The following is a 16105-nucleotide window of genomic DNA, read 5'->3' on the forward strand; positions in this document are numbered from 1 at the left end:
GAAGGGGCAGCATGTGTGGGATCAGTATGGAGTGGAGCAATGTAGGGGAGTCAATATCAAGAGTGGGGTATTGTGTGTGTGTGTGGGGGGGTGTCTCAGCATAAGCGTTAGTGTGGTGGTCTTAGTATGATGAATGGGGCAGCATGGAGGTGTCATTATGGAAAAGAGGAAGGCAGCATTAGGAGCTCATGGAGAGGGGCAGCATGCATGGGACATTGTGAGGAGGGGGCAGCATGCATGGGACACTGTGAGGAGGGAGCAGCATGCATGGGACATTGTGAGGAGGGGGCAGCATGCATGGGACATTGTGAGGAGGGGGCAGCATGCATGGGACACTGAGGAGGGAGCAGCATGCATGGGACATTGTGAGGAGGGGGCAGCATGCATGGGACACTGTGAGGAGGGAGCAGCATGCATGGGACATTGTGAGGAGGGGGCAGCATGCATGGGACACTGTGAGGAGGGGGCAGCATGCATGGGACACTGTGAGGAGGGGGCAGCATGCATGGGACATTGTGAGGAGGGGGCAGCATGCATGGGACACTGTGAGGAGGGGGCAGCATGCATGGGACACTGTGAGGAGGGGACAGCATGCATGGGACATTGTGAGGAGGGGGCAGCATGCATGGGACATTGTGAGGAGGGGGCAGCATGCATGGGACATTGTGAGGAGGGGGCAGCATACATGGGACACTGTGAGGAGGGGGCAGCATGCATGGGACATTGTGAGGAGGGGGCAGCATGCATGGGACACTGTGAGGAGGGGGCAGCATGCATGGGACATTGTGAGGAGGGGGCAGCATGCATGGGACACTGTGAGGAGGGGGCAGCATGCATGGGACATTGTGAGGAGGGGGCAGCATGCATGGGACACTGTGAGGAGGGGGCAGTATGCATGGGACATTGTGAGGAGGGGGCAGCATGATGTGAGGTCAATGTGCAGATCATATTCCATAATCGAGGAAGGTGTGGTGGGTATAATTTATAAGGGAGGGCAGTGTGTAGTTTATTAGGGGCAGTGTGACAGTCACAGTATATAAGTGGGGATGGTGGGAATATTTTATACCCATGCTATGTTTTGATGTGCCTGTGGTGATCCCCATTGGGGGGTTAGTGCCCTTCGTTTCTCATTGATACTTTTTCAAGTGTTTTACAGAGTAGATCTGCCTTAAACAGATGTCGTGTGCGAAAACTCATAGTGTTACGTTGTCACTAAGGGGCGCAACCACTTAAAATGCCTAGGGCAGCACAAAGGCAAAATACAGCCCTGGCCGGAAAGTAACTTCACGCGTTCCGGTAATTAACCCAACGGGGGTGAAGACTTCAAGTGTCATCCCCAACCCGCTCCAAAATCGGGGTACTAGTGTCGCGGGCGGGGAGGAGGGTGTCAGCACACCGCGCTCACCCCTCTGCTCGGGTCCGGCGGCTGCTGCTCAGTGGTGGCTCGAGCTGTGGGCCGGATCCCGGGGGTTCTCGAGCGGCACTCCTCGCCCGTGAGTGAAAGGGTGTTGGGATATTGTCCGTGACGCCACCCACGGTTGTGGTGATTTCACCACTGCTGCTCGGTGTGGGGATCCCGGGAGTGATGGTGGGGGAGCAGCTAGTTGTTGGGTTGCCCCTCCGTGGGTAGGGGTTGGTGTTGGCGGGGCCCCGTGATGGAATGCTAGATGCAGGGCCTGGTGGGCGCAGGGACGCGGGGGCAGCGCTGTGCCTTGCGGCACTGTGGTACTCACTCAGCCTGAGACGTAGACACAGTTTTACGGTAAACCACACGGCTGGAAAGACGGTTCCCACGGACGGCTGCACTTGCTCTCCCAGTAGGTGATGGTGATGTCCCTTTTCCTTGCACCTTTGTTTGTGTGTTGGTAGCGATGGGTTCCCACCGGTAACCTGCTCCCCGGCTTCAAGCTGGACCGGAGGAGCTCTACTCTTTGCCCGCAGGCGCTGGCCCTGAGAAACTGGTGCCCTGGCGGTGGCGGTGTTTCTGCTACAATGGTTGGGCTGTTGCCTTCAATAGGGACTTGGTTGTTGGGGGATCTACGTCCCCTTCACTGACGGATTTGGCAAATTCTGGCGACTCCTAGGCTTGCCGGGGTCCGAGAGGCCCCTGCCCTGGTGCTGACTGTCCTTTGGTACGCAGCTCCAGACCGCCGGGCCACTACCCGTCCGCGGTCCTTCCAGGAACTTCCAAACGGTCACCCCTTCAGACAATCACCACCGTTGCTGACCTTGCTGACTCTGTCCTGCACACAGCTGGACTCACTTCAGGCTTTCTTCTCTGTCACCTTTCACCTTCCTTCAGCTTCTCCTACTCCTCCTTTACCACTTCCACTTCACTTCACTACTTTCACTTCCTTAGCTCATCTTAGCTGTTTACTCAAGCTCCCCCCTGAGCTGACTCTTCCACTCCTTCCACTTCCTCCTCCAAACTCTATCTGCCTGGTTTCTTCCCGCCTCCAGAGCTGTGAACTCCTCGATGGGTGGAGCCAACCGCCTGGCCCACCCCCCCTGGTGTGAACATCAGCCTCTGGAGGAAGGCAACAAGGATTTTAGTTTAGCTGTGGTGTTCCTAACTGGGGTGTAGGGTGTGATGGTGCAATGACCTGTGACCCCTGGCTTGCCCAGGGCGTCACACTAGCGCACCGATGGGATAGGACTTTCCCAATACAGTCCAAAGAAATCCTACGTGTGAACCCTGAGAGCAAGCTCACTCCGTTAGCCATACGGGTGAGCGGGACCCGAAGAGTTTTATACCCATGGGTCCAACAGTGACAGAGGTGCCAAGGACAGGGCCACAGGCTAACAGCAACACCAAGGGCACGGACCCAAGTGTGCTCCCTACAAGCTGCAGTGGTGCTCAGAACTCTGGTTTACAAGCTGTCGGTGTTGTTATTCCTGGACTGAGTGAGTACACTGACTACCCCTGCTCCTACTCCCCTACTGCACCCGAGCACTACACCATCCAACGGGCCCCGGGACACAAACCCCCTAACCATGGAGGAGTTAAACATCAGGCTGCCACACCATCGTCACCGGGCTCCCCAACGTCAGGTAATGTGGTCTCTCACATTACCACGCACCATGGGTGGCGTCACAAACTTTCCGTTTTCTCCCCTGTAAATATACCCCCTTTCACTTTGAGGGGCCGCGCGACACTTGTGAATGTGCAACAACAGGTGCAGGAATGGAGGCAACCTCACCCGCATCCTGGACAGGAGATTGACCAGCACGTAGCACAGGGGAGGAGGCAGTGGGGTCACCTGCAGACACTGATTGTGGACCCAAGTGTTCAGCCCATATGCCTGAGCATACTGGTGGAGGTCAGGCTGGCAGTGGTCAGACTTCTGCTAAGCTTGGTATGGCACAAATTGCAAATGACTGTACTTTTAAAGTCACCACTTTGTTTGAGACGGCGCCATAGGGGGAAAACCTAATCGTTGGTCTTGGAACTTGCCGCGTATGAGTGCTCTGGGGGAACAGTTGCCCACCTTCTCCCTCATGCAAACCCTGATGCCTCTGATGGCACTCTCCAAATTCAGTAAGGAATTCATGATAGTCCTCTAAAAATTGAGTGAGGGGCATGAATAAGGGCCAGCTGATGTCCCTCTAAAAATTATGAGCGAGTGCCGCATGATGACTGTGGATATGGTGGTGGAGGAAGAACAGGACAAGAAAAAGAAGAAACTATGAACCAAAAAAAAATGAACGATGCATTCATACAATGTGAGAAAAGCCCAAATGTGAGAAAAGCAAAATACACCTCTTGTGTGAATCAATGGACAACGGGCTTGTGGTGGTCGTTCCCCGGGATGGGTTGGAAAAGTTCCTCCACCCCCCACATTGTTCATGAATTTTCATTGGCAAATGTCTCAAAGTAGATAAAAATTAAGTTTGGAAACTCGTTTCAATCTTTTTGAAGCCTCGGTGCTGCCTGATGACCTGAGCTGGCACAGGAGGAACTGCTGCCCACCTAAGGCCTGTTTCACACGTCAGTGATTCTGGGACGTTTGTGCTTTTTTTAAAACGTACCAGAATCACTGACATACGCAGACCCATTATAATGAATGGGTCTGCTCACACATTAGTGATTTTTCACTGAACGTGTCTCCATGCAGCGTGCACGCGTGTCCGTGATTTTGCACGGAGACAAGTCAGTTTTTTTCTGGCATCACTGATGACCCATGGACCACACTATGGTGTGATCCGTATGTGATCAGTGAAACACGTACCAGAAAATCACGGACATATTAAATATTTTCGACTTACCTTGCCTGCGATTCGCTCTGGAGCCTCTGCTCTCGGCAGCTTCTGCCTGGCTCATGAATATTCATGAGAGCAGGAAAACCCGACCAGGAAGTAGGTGCTGAGAGCGGTGGGCGGACGCTGGAGACCCGAGGAGATCAGCACCATGGACAGCAGCAGTGAAGGCAGGTGAGTAATGTCCATATGCAATCACGGATCACGGCTTGCACATGGACAACCCACGAGAGCCGTGAATCACGGAACATGGAGGGACATGTGCGTGTTTTACATGTCAGTGAAGAACGTCTGTGTTTTTCACTGACGTGTGAAACGGGCCTTAGATGGAGCAAAATTGGAGTTGAATGTCTGAAGGTCCTTGTTGTGCCAGTTGTACTCAGAGTAGTGGCTTCTGGGACTCCATGGCCAAAGAAGTCCTACTCCTAAATGCAAATATTTTCTGGGGCCCTCATCTACGTGTGTTCCAGGGTGTATTGCAGTTGCTACCTTCTAATCTTTTCCCAGCCTTTGTACATACTATATAGGCTTCACCAATCTAGGAGTTCCACTCCTTACAAATAGGAAAAATTGCAGAGATCTCATGGACATGATTCCTTTTTTCTTCTGAATAAAATGGAAAACTGCTGCATTTTTGAATGAAGGAGCATATCGATGTTTTCAGCATCTTTGTAGCATTTTTTTTCACCATTGAAAGCAATGAGAGTGCAAAAACACAGCAAAAACGCTATGTGTGAACACATCTTAAAAACAAATATTTCCCTCACCCTCCAAATCTGCCAAATTACCACGACTAGTTTACCCTCCAAATGATGGCGAGAGCATGTTTGATAAGGTGGTAAATAAGCGATTATCATGGATGGGATGACTGACGAGACCAATGCGATACCCATATTTTCAATAAGGAGTTGGCCCCAGTTCAGATGGCAGCTCTGCAAAATGTTCTCAGTTATCCGGAGGGTATTATGTACAGTTTTCATTGCAGTAAATGAATTCATACATTGAAATTATAGAAAGGGTGACGGCAGGACACAGTGGGTGGAGCGCACCGACTGAAAAAAGGGTCTGACAGCTGCTCCCCCCCGACTCTAAAGCCCACTTTACACGCTGCGATATCAGTACCGATATTGCTTGCGAGCGTACCCGCCCCCGTCGGTTGTGCGTCACGGGCAAATCGCTGTCCGTGGCGCACAACATCGCTAGGACCCGTCACACATACTTACCTGCCCAGCGACGTCGCTGTTCGCTGTAACCGGCGAACCGCCTCCTTTCTAAGGGGGCGGTTCATTCGGTGTCACAGCAACGTCACTAAGTGTCCGCCCAATAGAAGCGAAGGGGCGGAGATGAGCGGGACGAACATCCCGCCCACCTCCTTCCTTCTACATTGCTTGCGGCCGCAGGTACGATGTAGTTCCTCATTCCTGCGGTGTCCACGTAGCGATGTGTGCTGCCGCAGGAACGACGAACAACATCGTTCATGCAGCAGCAATAATAAATCGGGAAAGGAACGACGCGTCAACGATCAACGATTAGGTAAGTAATTTTGATTGTTAACGGTCGTTCCTGCGTTTCACACGCAACAACGTCGCTAACGAGGCCAGATGTGCGTCACGAATTCCGTGAACTCAACGACATCTCGTTAGCGATATCGTTGTGTGTAAAGCGGCCTTAAGAGTCAATGCTTCAGATCAAAGGGGAATCGCCGCGTCTCTGTCACTATCTCCTACAGTCCGACAACTGTGCGCTACCACCCGAGTGCCCTGAAAAAAAAGGGGCAGTGCATCTCATCCCAACTGTATCACACATGGTAGGATTAGATACAGAGCTCAGAGGATTGTGTCACACAGGTAAGGGTTAGATCCCTCTATTGGCTTCCAATTCCTCACCATATGCAGTGTAATCTAACACTGACCTACAAACCCATCCAAAATCTGTCTCCTCCGTATATCTCCGAACTAACCTCCCGCTACACTCCAACACGTAATCTCCGGTCCTCCCAAGATCTCCTTCTCCCCTCCACACTTACCCATTGCTCATCCAACTGTTTCCAAATCGTTTGGAATTTGTTGCCTCAACACATCATATTATCTGCTACACCCACAAGCTTCAAACGGAACTTGGAAACCAGTCTGTTAAAAAATGCCTCTAGTCTCCAATGACCCTACTGCCTTACCACCGCCGGAGCTACTGCCTCCCCACCGCTGGATCTGCCTCCTCACTACCGCCGGAGCTGCCACCTCACTACCGCCATAGCTGCCTCCTCACCACCACCAGAGCTGCCGCCTCAGCACCGCCGAAGCTGCTGCCTCACCACCGCCAGAGCTGACACCTCACAACCGTCGGAGCTGCCACCTGACCACTGATGTAGCTGCCGATTCACCACCACTGGAGCTGCCACCTTACCACCACCGGAGCTGCCACCTCACTACCGCCGGAGCTGCCACCTCACTACCCTACCTACTGTCTCCTCTCTATTATACTATAGAATGTAAGCCCGCAAGGGCAGGGTCCTCTTCCCTCTGTACCAGTCTGTCTACTGTAACTTGTATATGTATTCTGTATGTAACCCCTTCTCATGTACAGCACCATGGAATCAATGGTGCTCTATAAATAATAATAATAATAATGCTCAGCTCAGAGGATTGTGTCCCACATGGTAGGATTAGCTACATAACTAAGAGGACAGTATCACACTTGGTAGGATTAGATACATGGCACAGAGGACAGTATCACACTTGGTAGGATTAGATACATGGCTCAGAAGACTGTATCACACATGGTAGGATTAGATACATGGCTTAGAGGACAGTATCACAATTGTTAGTATTAGATACATGGCTCAGAGGATTGTATCACACTTGGTAGGATTAGATACATGGCTCAGAGGATTGTATCACACTTGGTAGGATTAGATACATGGCTCAGAGGATTGTATCACACTTGGTAGGATTAGATACATGGCTCAGAAGATTGTATCACACTTGGTAGGATTAGATACATGGCTCAGAGGATTGTATCACACTTGGTAGGATTAGATACATGGCTCAGAGGACTGTATCACACATGGTAGGATTAGATACATGGCTCAGAGGACTGTATCACACATGGTAGGATTAGATACATGGCTCAGAGGACTGTATCACACATGGTAAGATTAGATACATGGCTCAGAGGACAGTATCACACTAGGTAGGATTAGATACATAGCTCAGAGGACAGTAACACACGTGGTAGGATTAGATACATGGCTCAGAGGACTGTATCACACATGGTAGGTTTAGATACATGGCTCAGAGGACAGTATCACACTAGGTAGGATTAGATACATAGCTCAGAGGACAGTAACACACATGGTAGGATTAGATACATGGCTCAGAGGACTGTATCACACATGGTAGGTTTAGATACATGGCTCAGAGGACAGTATCACACATGGTAGGATTAGATACATGGCTCAGAGGACTGTATCACACATGGTAGGTTTAGATACTCCGCTCTGAAGACTGTATCACACATGGTAGGATTAGATATGTAACTTGTCTTTTATGCCCTGGCACATTACATGAAGGTGGGGGTCCAGGCAGGACGTTTGCTATGGGGGCGCTATGCCCGTGGAGGCCGCATGAACCAATGACTTTGGCCGACCAGGACCAGATGAACAGTTCAATAAGAGAGACCACCAATCAAAACTAAACTTTTTACTTAACAGTAACTTGGTGGGGATTCTGCACAGAGATAGCGGGTGATCGGCTTAAAGAACGTTTCCTTCACGATACGGAGCCTCTCCACACAGAGTCCGCTGGGTTCCCTTCACTTGCTTGAACTCTGTTTCCACAGGTTCACCAGCCCAGCTGGGCGCTACAGTCCAGTCAGTGAGAGTCCTATTCTCAGCCCGCGGGTCATCATCTTCTTCCCTATTAAAGGAACTGGTGTGCCAATATGGCCGGTACTTAGCTTCTCTATTTCTGATGCCATGGAACTCCCGTCCGGTGTATTCTCTTCATCTCACGTTTCTGTTCCGTCCTGGCCCGCTACCTCTCTGAGTTATACTCTCCGTACTGCTAGGCGTCCTGTCACATTCAATCACTCTGTCCTTCAGGCAATTCTCTCACTTTACTCAGGATCTCGCTATTCCCTGTGTCGGTTTCCTCTCATGTCAGGGACACCCACATCATGCAGCTCAGCTCATTAGTCAGACCTTAGGTCTGTCACTACTGCACGCTGGGCCCCATCTGATATCTTGACAGGAAACTGTCTCTGTCCATTCATTTAGCTTCTCCCACTGTGGGCTAGTCCCAAACATTAACCCTAACTCTCCCTGATTTTGGGTAAAATCAAATCTATAGCATTTTTTATAGTGGTTTCCTGCTTTTTTGTGTGCTTAGTCTGTTACTTATTATACAGGCTATTTCTCAGGTATCCATTATTATATGCACACTCATTTGTGTCACTTCATCCTGTAGCGCGGCAGCACTTTATTCTTTTTATATACCTCTATTTTGCCCGGGACAATACACAGGGCTCGATGTTCTGCCATCAGCTCCGATTCCCTCTCTCTGTATCTCCTGTAGGCGACAGACAGTGGTATCTATCAAACAGTAACGAGAGGTGAGAGGTTATAACGTGGTCGCATCAGACCTAAAAACAATCATCAGCTTCTCGCTGATGTATCTATACATGCTAACGATTATTCTCCAGCTACTTGAATCACTTCCAGCTGACAATCATAACACGTCCATTACATCAGTATGTTGGCAAGAAGATGTATACAGTATATATATTGGGCGGTAGCGACCACCTATGTTGTAAATGGTCACTATGTATCGCAGTGGAGGAGATCCCCTGCCATATAAACATGAAATGTTTACTATGGGACTTGTAGTTGCACAACTCTTGGTAATATATTAAGGGGCAGGGTTCCTTTAAGAATAGTTACAGTGCTGGATGGGTCTCGCCATCCACATACCCCACCTATGGTGTGTCTGAGGTTGTTTGGCTCATGGCAAGAGAGAGACTGCAACCAGTATGGAGATTGCCGTGCTGATTTAAAGGGAAGGTGTCACGAATAGCCGGGTGGGGGTCTCACAAGATCCACCTGCTGTTCACTAATTTTTCAAAATCAAACTATTCTCTATTATTTTCAGGTCAATTTCGGAACTGCTGGACAATAAGTAATTGAGGCTGCTGAGCTAATAATGCCAAATATTGGAGGTCTCACAGCAAGGGTAAATGTATATGTCACCGATTCCCGCTAATGGAATATATATATATATATATATATATATATATATATAATATATATATACCTGGTACCCCTTGCTGATTGCACCCCAATAATTCTACACACAATTTTGCTGCCACCACCAGACCTTTCACAGGTAGTCCAGACACCCGTTACAGATAGCAAAAGGCGTTTCGGACGGGTCTGGGGTCGTATATAGAACAGTAGGAAATGAACTATTACATTTTATATATTTAATCTGAAAATAAGCAGTTTATAAAATACTAGAAGGTGGCCGGATTCTACGCATCGGGTATTCTAGAATTTACGTATTGTGTAGTTCATGTATAATTTTTGTTATATATATATATATATAGATGTTGTTGTGTGTAGTTACCAAGTGTTTGTGTAGGGGCTGTACATGTTCTGGGTGTTGTCTGGGTGTGGCGGGGGGTGAGAGCGGTGTTGTGTGTGTGTTGCGTTGTTTGTGGACCGCTGTGTGTCTGTCGCGTTGTGTGTGTGTGTGTTGCGCAGTTTGTGTGGGTGTGGTGTGTTTTGGGGGGAGGTATGTTTTGTGCAATGTGTGTGTTGTGCGGTATGTGCGTATATTTATGTATGCCGCGGTGTTTGTGTGTTGGGTGTTGTGTGTGTGCAGCGTTGTCTGTGTGTGTGGGTGTCTGTGTATGGCGGTGTTTGTGGTTCCCTGTGTGTGTGTGTGTGTGTGTGTTGGGGGGAGGTGTGCACCTCCCATCGTGCTCCATCCCCCATGCTGCGCACCCCCCATCATGCCCCATCCCCTATGCTGCGCATTCCCCATCGTGCTCCATCCCCCATGCTGCGCACTCCCCATCGTGCTCCATCCTCCATGCTGCGCACTCCCCATCGTGCTACATCCCCCATGCTGCGCACCCCCCATCGTGCTACATCCCCCATGCTGCGCACTCCCCATCATGCTCCATCCCCCATGCTGCGCACCCCCCATCGTGCTACATCCCCCATGCTGCGCACCCCCCATCGTGCTACATCCCCCATGCTGCGCACTCCCCATCGTGCTACATCCCCCATGCTGCGCACTCCCCATCGTGCTACATCCCCCATGCTGCGCACTCCCCATCGTGCTACATCCCCCATGCTGCGCACCCGCCATCGTGCTCCATCCGCCATGCTGCGCACTCCCCATCATGCTCCATCCGCCATGCTGCGCACTCCCCATCGTGCTACATCCGCCATGCTGCGCACTCCCCATCATGCTACATCCCCCATGCTGCACACTCCCCATCGTGCTACATCCCCCATGCTGCGCACTCCCCATCGTGCTACATCCCCCATCCTGCGCACTCCCCATCGTGCTACATGCCCCATGCTGCGCACCCCCCATCGTGCTACATCCCCCATCGTGCTACATCCCCCATGCTGCGCACTCCCCATCGTGCTACATCCCCCATGCTGCGCACCCGCCATCGTGCTCCATCCGCCATGCTACGCACTCCCCATCTTGTTTCATCCCCCATGCTGCGCACTCCCCATCGTGCTACATCCCCCATGCTGCGCACCTGCCCATCGTGCTACATCCCCCATGCTGCGCACTCCCCATCGTGCTACATCCCCCATGCTGCGCACTCCCCATCGTGCTACATCCCCCATGCTGCGCACTCCCCATCGTGCTACATCCCCCATGCTGCGCACTCCCCATCGTGCTACATCCCCCATGCTGCGCACCCCCCATCGTGCTACATCCCCCATGCTATAATAGTTCTCCTATTATAGTCAGAGAGGAGTATAATAGGAGGACTGTAATAGGAGGAGTAGTCCTGGGGGAAGAGGAGTATAATGCCGGCTCCCTGCACATGTGTACCGGGAGCCGGTGTACACTGGTAACTATGATACACATCGGGTAACTAAGGGATCTTAGTTACCCGATGTGTATAATGGTTACCAGCGTACACCGGCTCCGTCAAGATCCCAGCATCGCAAGGTTATGTCTGGCGCTGCTGGGATCGTGACGGAGCCGGTGTACACTGGTAACTATGATACACATCGGGTAACCAAGGGACCTTAGTTACCCGATGTGTATAATGGTTACCAGCGTTCATGGGCTCCGTCAAGATCCCAGCATCGCAAGGTTATGTCTGGCGCTGCTGGGATCGTGACGGAGCCGGTGTAGAAGCAAGCGATATCCCAGGATGTTGTGAGTGTGTGGATGTGATGTGTGAGGTGTGTGTGAGAGTGAGTGTGATCTGATGTGTGTGTGTGTACTCACCTGGGAGTCGGAGCTCCGTGTCAGTTGGGCCAGAGCGAGCGTGCATTGCGTGAGGGGGGCGGGGCCTGCAGAGAGCCGGGGCGAGAGGCCAATCCGTGTGGGGGGGCGGGGCCATGGTGAGCCCAGCGGCCAATCAGCTTTGTGTCACCGTAAGGACACAATTTTGGAGCATGACAGACAGACAGAATAAGGCAATTATATATAGATACAAGATTTTACAAAATGGAACAACAGAAATACAGTGTAGACAATTACATAAAAATAAAAGGTATAAACATGAAACTTACTAAACTCATGTCATAGATGTGACGTCTGAATTTATGGAGGGAGGGACTCCAAGAGAAGAAGATGGTAAAAAAACGGCCAGCATCACCCCTTACGGATGCCCTCCAATACTGATTGCCCCCAGAAATGAGCTCCTAGCTCTTATGCCCTCAGATCACCCTCCTACCTGTGACCTCATTTTACAGTATCTTGTGGGCTGTGCCAAGATTGTCACAAAGTTCTTTAGTTCAAGTTTTTTGCATACCTTTGCCCCTGGGCCACACAGGTGAAAGATATTAGCGTCATATTTCATATCTCGATTTTACATTTACATAGATACCAAACACACATCTAGCATGATTTTATTGGCCAATACCCATTTGTCGTGATACCAGCGATCTCCTAGCAAAGCCAAATGGTGCGCTGGGTTCAGCGCTCTGCAGGGATTCTGGCAATATGCTTTTCATTTTTCTAGCATTAACGTAGTGCCTAAAAACTGAGTTCAGAGTTTATCCCTCCAAAACAACAAATTTTGGCTGTAGCTCTACCATCACCCGAGTTGTAAATACCTAGCTCTCACGCCCGTTCAGATAGTTGTCATGGCGATCTCCATCTCTGTAATAGCTGTGTGGAGAAGGAGGGGGAGGTATAGGGACTTTACAGTTTTTAACATGACAGAAGATGTCATAAAAAAACAAAAATCAATAATATAAAGTATTAATGTTTTAATGTTTTGTTTAAATATTAGTATTTGTCTTTAATTGAGTAAAATATAAAAAAAAAATTGATATTTTTCACTCTTAAACATTAGGGGGAGCAGCTGCTGAAATCCTACTGTAGAACTAATGTAGAACTAGCTCACATTACAAGTGCAGTAAAAGTGGACACAATCTGCTCTCCTGTGTGTGATGTCACAGCCCCCCCTTACAATCTGGGTGTTTCCATAAAGATAAGAGAGAGAATGAAGTTTAGGATCAGTGCGGAGACATTTTGTTGGTGACCTCAAAGTGATCCTAATGTCTAAAGTGTCACTAAGGACAGCTGCATAGTGCTCCACTGTATCCCGTGCCCCATATACTGTGCTGCCGGCCACGATTGGAGGTTCGAGATGACATGCGGTGAGGAGGGGTGATCTGCAGCCTGAGCGGCACTGTACTACAGATGTCACGCCGTGATCACCGCTTCTGGACGCATACACTCACCTCAGACCTGCGACCCCAGCAGCCTGTCCTGTCAGCCTGGTGTCTGTTTCTCCCATCAGCACAGAGCAGCGAGGAGCGAAGGCCATAGGTGAGCACACGTGGGGAGGGGGGGGGTGAGCGGAGGAGTAGGGGGGGTGAGCGGAGGAGAAGGGAGGGTGATCGGCGGAGTGGGGGGTGAGCGGAGGGGGTGTGAGCGTCAGAGTGAGCGGGTGAGCAGAAGAGTCAGCGGGTGAGCGGAAGAGTCAGCGGGTGAGCGGTGGAGTGGGGAGCAGTGCAATCACCGCTGCCCGACACAGATACTCACCCCATCCCGGCGGGTGAAAACGGGAAAGTGCAGCACACAGCATACGCTGTGAGCTTTACAAAGATGGCGGCAAACGTCTCCCTCTGCTGTGATCTGGACAGCCCAGGGGGCATGTTTAGTTTACAGCAGATGCTGTCTCTGTGTTAGAGAATAGGGTCGGAGCCCGACAATCAGAGTCAATGCCCAGGGGCTGCCATAAAGGAGGTAACTGTCATTACACACAGCAGATCCAAGATGGCAGCCCCCAGTGCTTCAGTAAAAATAGAATTAAATAAAAACTAAATAAACAGTGAGTTTAATTTTGTATTAAAAATACTTGATTTTATAATCACTATTTTTAATACAAAAATAAAAAAGCAACACTTTCCCTTTAAGAGTGTTTGTTTGGTGACGTAGTCTCTGGGGCTTGGAAGGACTTCACTTCCTGGAGGCCCCTGGAAGGAGTCCATGTGGATTAGAGCCGAGTGCAGTTTCCCCTGATGTCACGGGATAAGAGGCCGGGTGTATGGAACCTGTGGTTGCTCTGTGACTAGGAAGCTGCGGTCCTCCTGTGTAATCTGGACCGACCGCGGCATCCATGGATGAGAGCAGTCACAGTTCCCGGTTGGTGATCTCAGTGAGGCAGTCTTTTTAGGAATCCATGGGAGCCCTGCTCAAGCTCCTGAAAAGGCAACCTCACACAAGGGGTTGTATACTGACTCAAGTCAGTGAGTGAACATTGCGATACTTCTACTTGGATACCACGGCAGGTGTATCCAATGTCATGCGGCTGTACCCACGAATGAAAGTCTGTATTACCGTTATGTTTCTGTATACCCGAAGGAAACCTTTGCAGAAGGTAACAGTCTTGAAAGCCATTTGTGAATACTGGTCAGTCACTCATGTGCTAATGTGATGGACTGTGTCCAAATCTATGTGAGTGATACCTGAGTTGAACAGACTGTAATACCGTGTATGTTCCTTTAACCTGAACAGGCTTTTGTGTTTATGTTACAAGTGTGTTTTATGTTGCTTACAATAAACCTGCTGGACTTTTTAAATTAAAAAGTGTTCCTGCATACCTCAATCTAGCAGCCAAACGAGTGTCCCACAATACATTCAGTGAGCACAGCCTCAAAATATACATATAGTAAGATGGCCGCTGAACATGTCGTAGAGAGGAGATATGTATCACAGAGGTGGTTATCCTCTGTGATGTAAGCCTGTGATGTTCCCCTCTGTGATGTGTTAATAGGGCGTGACAGGGCCGGGTTTACAAGTAGTCAGAGAGATGGGTGGGACTGGTTGCTCAGATAGCACCACCCCGGAGTGTAATATGGTGGACATAAAGTCCAGCTGAATTGATTTAGCTGTCTGTGTGTGGTGCCTTTGCTAGGACTGTGTATCCCGTTTCCCTGCAAAGAAAGGCCATTTATTTTCCTTGTGTGTGGCTTGCTTTATGGAATTTTAATAAAGCAGCCTGGATGTTTTGTTTAAAATCGTGCCTACCTCATATACCGGCGAGGGAGCCGTATCCGTATAGTTGGTGCAGAAGTGCCGCCATGAATCCCGAGGTGCACGTGTGACTGCCATACGGAAAACGCATGCCCTGGGTAAAACCGGCTGCAGGAGTGAAAACAGACAACATGGTCCTTCATCAGCATGTCCAGCAGGAGACCAACAGCAGCAGATGGATCTCCTGACAAAGGTTGTCCGCATCAGGGAAGCTGCACCCCCTCCAAACTGAGAAGATGATACACACGTGAGAAAGAACATAAGGAAAGCCTAGCAAAAGAGGACACTGGGTGATGATGTTGAGGCATTCCTGATGGTTTTCGAAAAGCGTGGTAGATCGGGAGAAGGTGCTGGTGCCATATCTGATGGGAGAACCGCAGAAAGCCTATTATGGCCTGACTATGCAGTACACAAAAGAGTACACCAAGCTGAAAACAGAAATCTTGGTGAAGCTAGGATTAACTGTCAGAGCCCAACGGGTCACTGCTAGGGCTATTGTGGTGATAAACCTCCCTGGTCCCAAATGTTTGACTAATTGCACCTGGTCCAGAAGTGGTTACAATCTGAATCTTCCTCCCTAGTACAGATGGTGGAAAGGGTCATCATGGACAGATTCATCCACTCCATTGAGAGGGCGGTTCAGTCCTGGGTTGCAACCTACCTATTAGGTGTCATGATTCCCCTGTGCAGAACATCTTGCAGAATAAAACATGCTCTGCTGAGTTTTCCTGGATTACAGACCTGGCAATGACAAGATTCATCTGTGCAGAGCATCTTTCCTTTGAAGATGCTCTGCTGTGCTTTCCTTAGTTACTGAGCTAACAGCCTGATTGACAGCACAGGATTCCATGTTGCTGCTGATTACTCAGGTGTTCCGCCTCCCTGATCATTGCTCAGGCTATTTACTGAGCATGCTCCCCCAGAACTTCGCCAGTTGTATTCTCTGGTTCTGCAGTTGTGCTGTTGGCTTGTGTCTCTGCTAGTATTCTGATTTTTGCTCTTTGACCCCGGACTGTTATTTGACTCCTCTCTGCCCGCTCCCTGTTCCTGTTGTGACCTCCTACCTTTTGACCTCGGACCGTTACCTGACCACGTCTCTGCTT

General features: G+C 50.0%; 1 protein-coding gene across 1 annotated transcript in view; it reads right to left on the reverse strand.

Moving 5' to 3' along the window:
* LOC142292363 (vitamin D3 hydroxylase-associated protein-like) overlaps window positions 1-8845 on the reverse strand; it is a 116000-nt gene extending 107155 nt beyond the window's left edge. Inside the window, exon 1 of the mRNA XM_075337680.1 lies at window positions 8750-8845. Coding sequence (XP_075193795.1) covers window positions 8750-8794 — 45 coding nt within the window. The 5' untranslated portion in view covers window positions 8795-8845. The remainder of the gene's footprint in view (window positions 1-8749) is intronic.
* Between the last annotated feature and the right edge of the window lie 7260 nt (window positions 8846-16105).

This window comes from Anomaloglossus baeobatrachus, chromosome 2 (genome assembly GCF_048569485.1).
Source record: "Anomaloglossus baeobatrachus isolate aAnoBae1 chromosome 2, aAnoBae1.hap1, whole genome shotgun sequence".
Taxonomy (NCBI): domain Eukaryota; kingdom Metazoa; phylum Chordata; class Amphibia; order Anura; family Aromobatidae; genus Anomaloglossus; species Anomaloglossus baeobatrachus.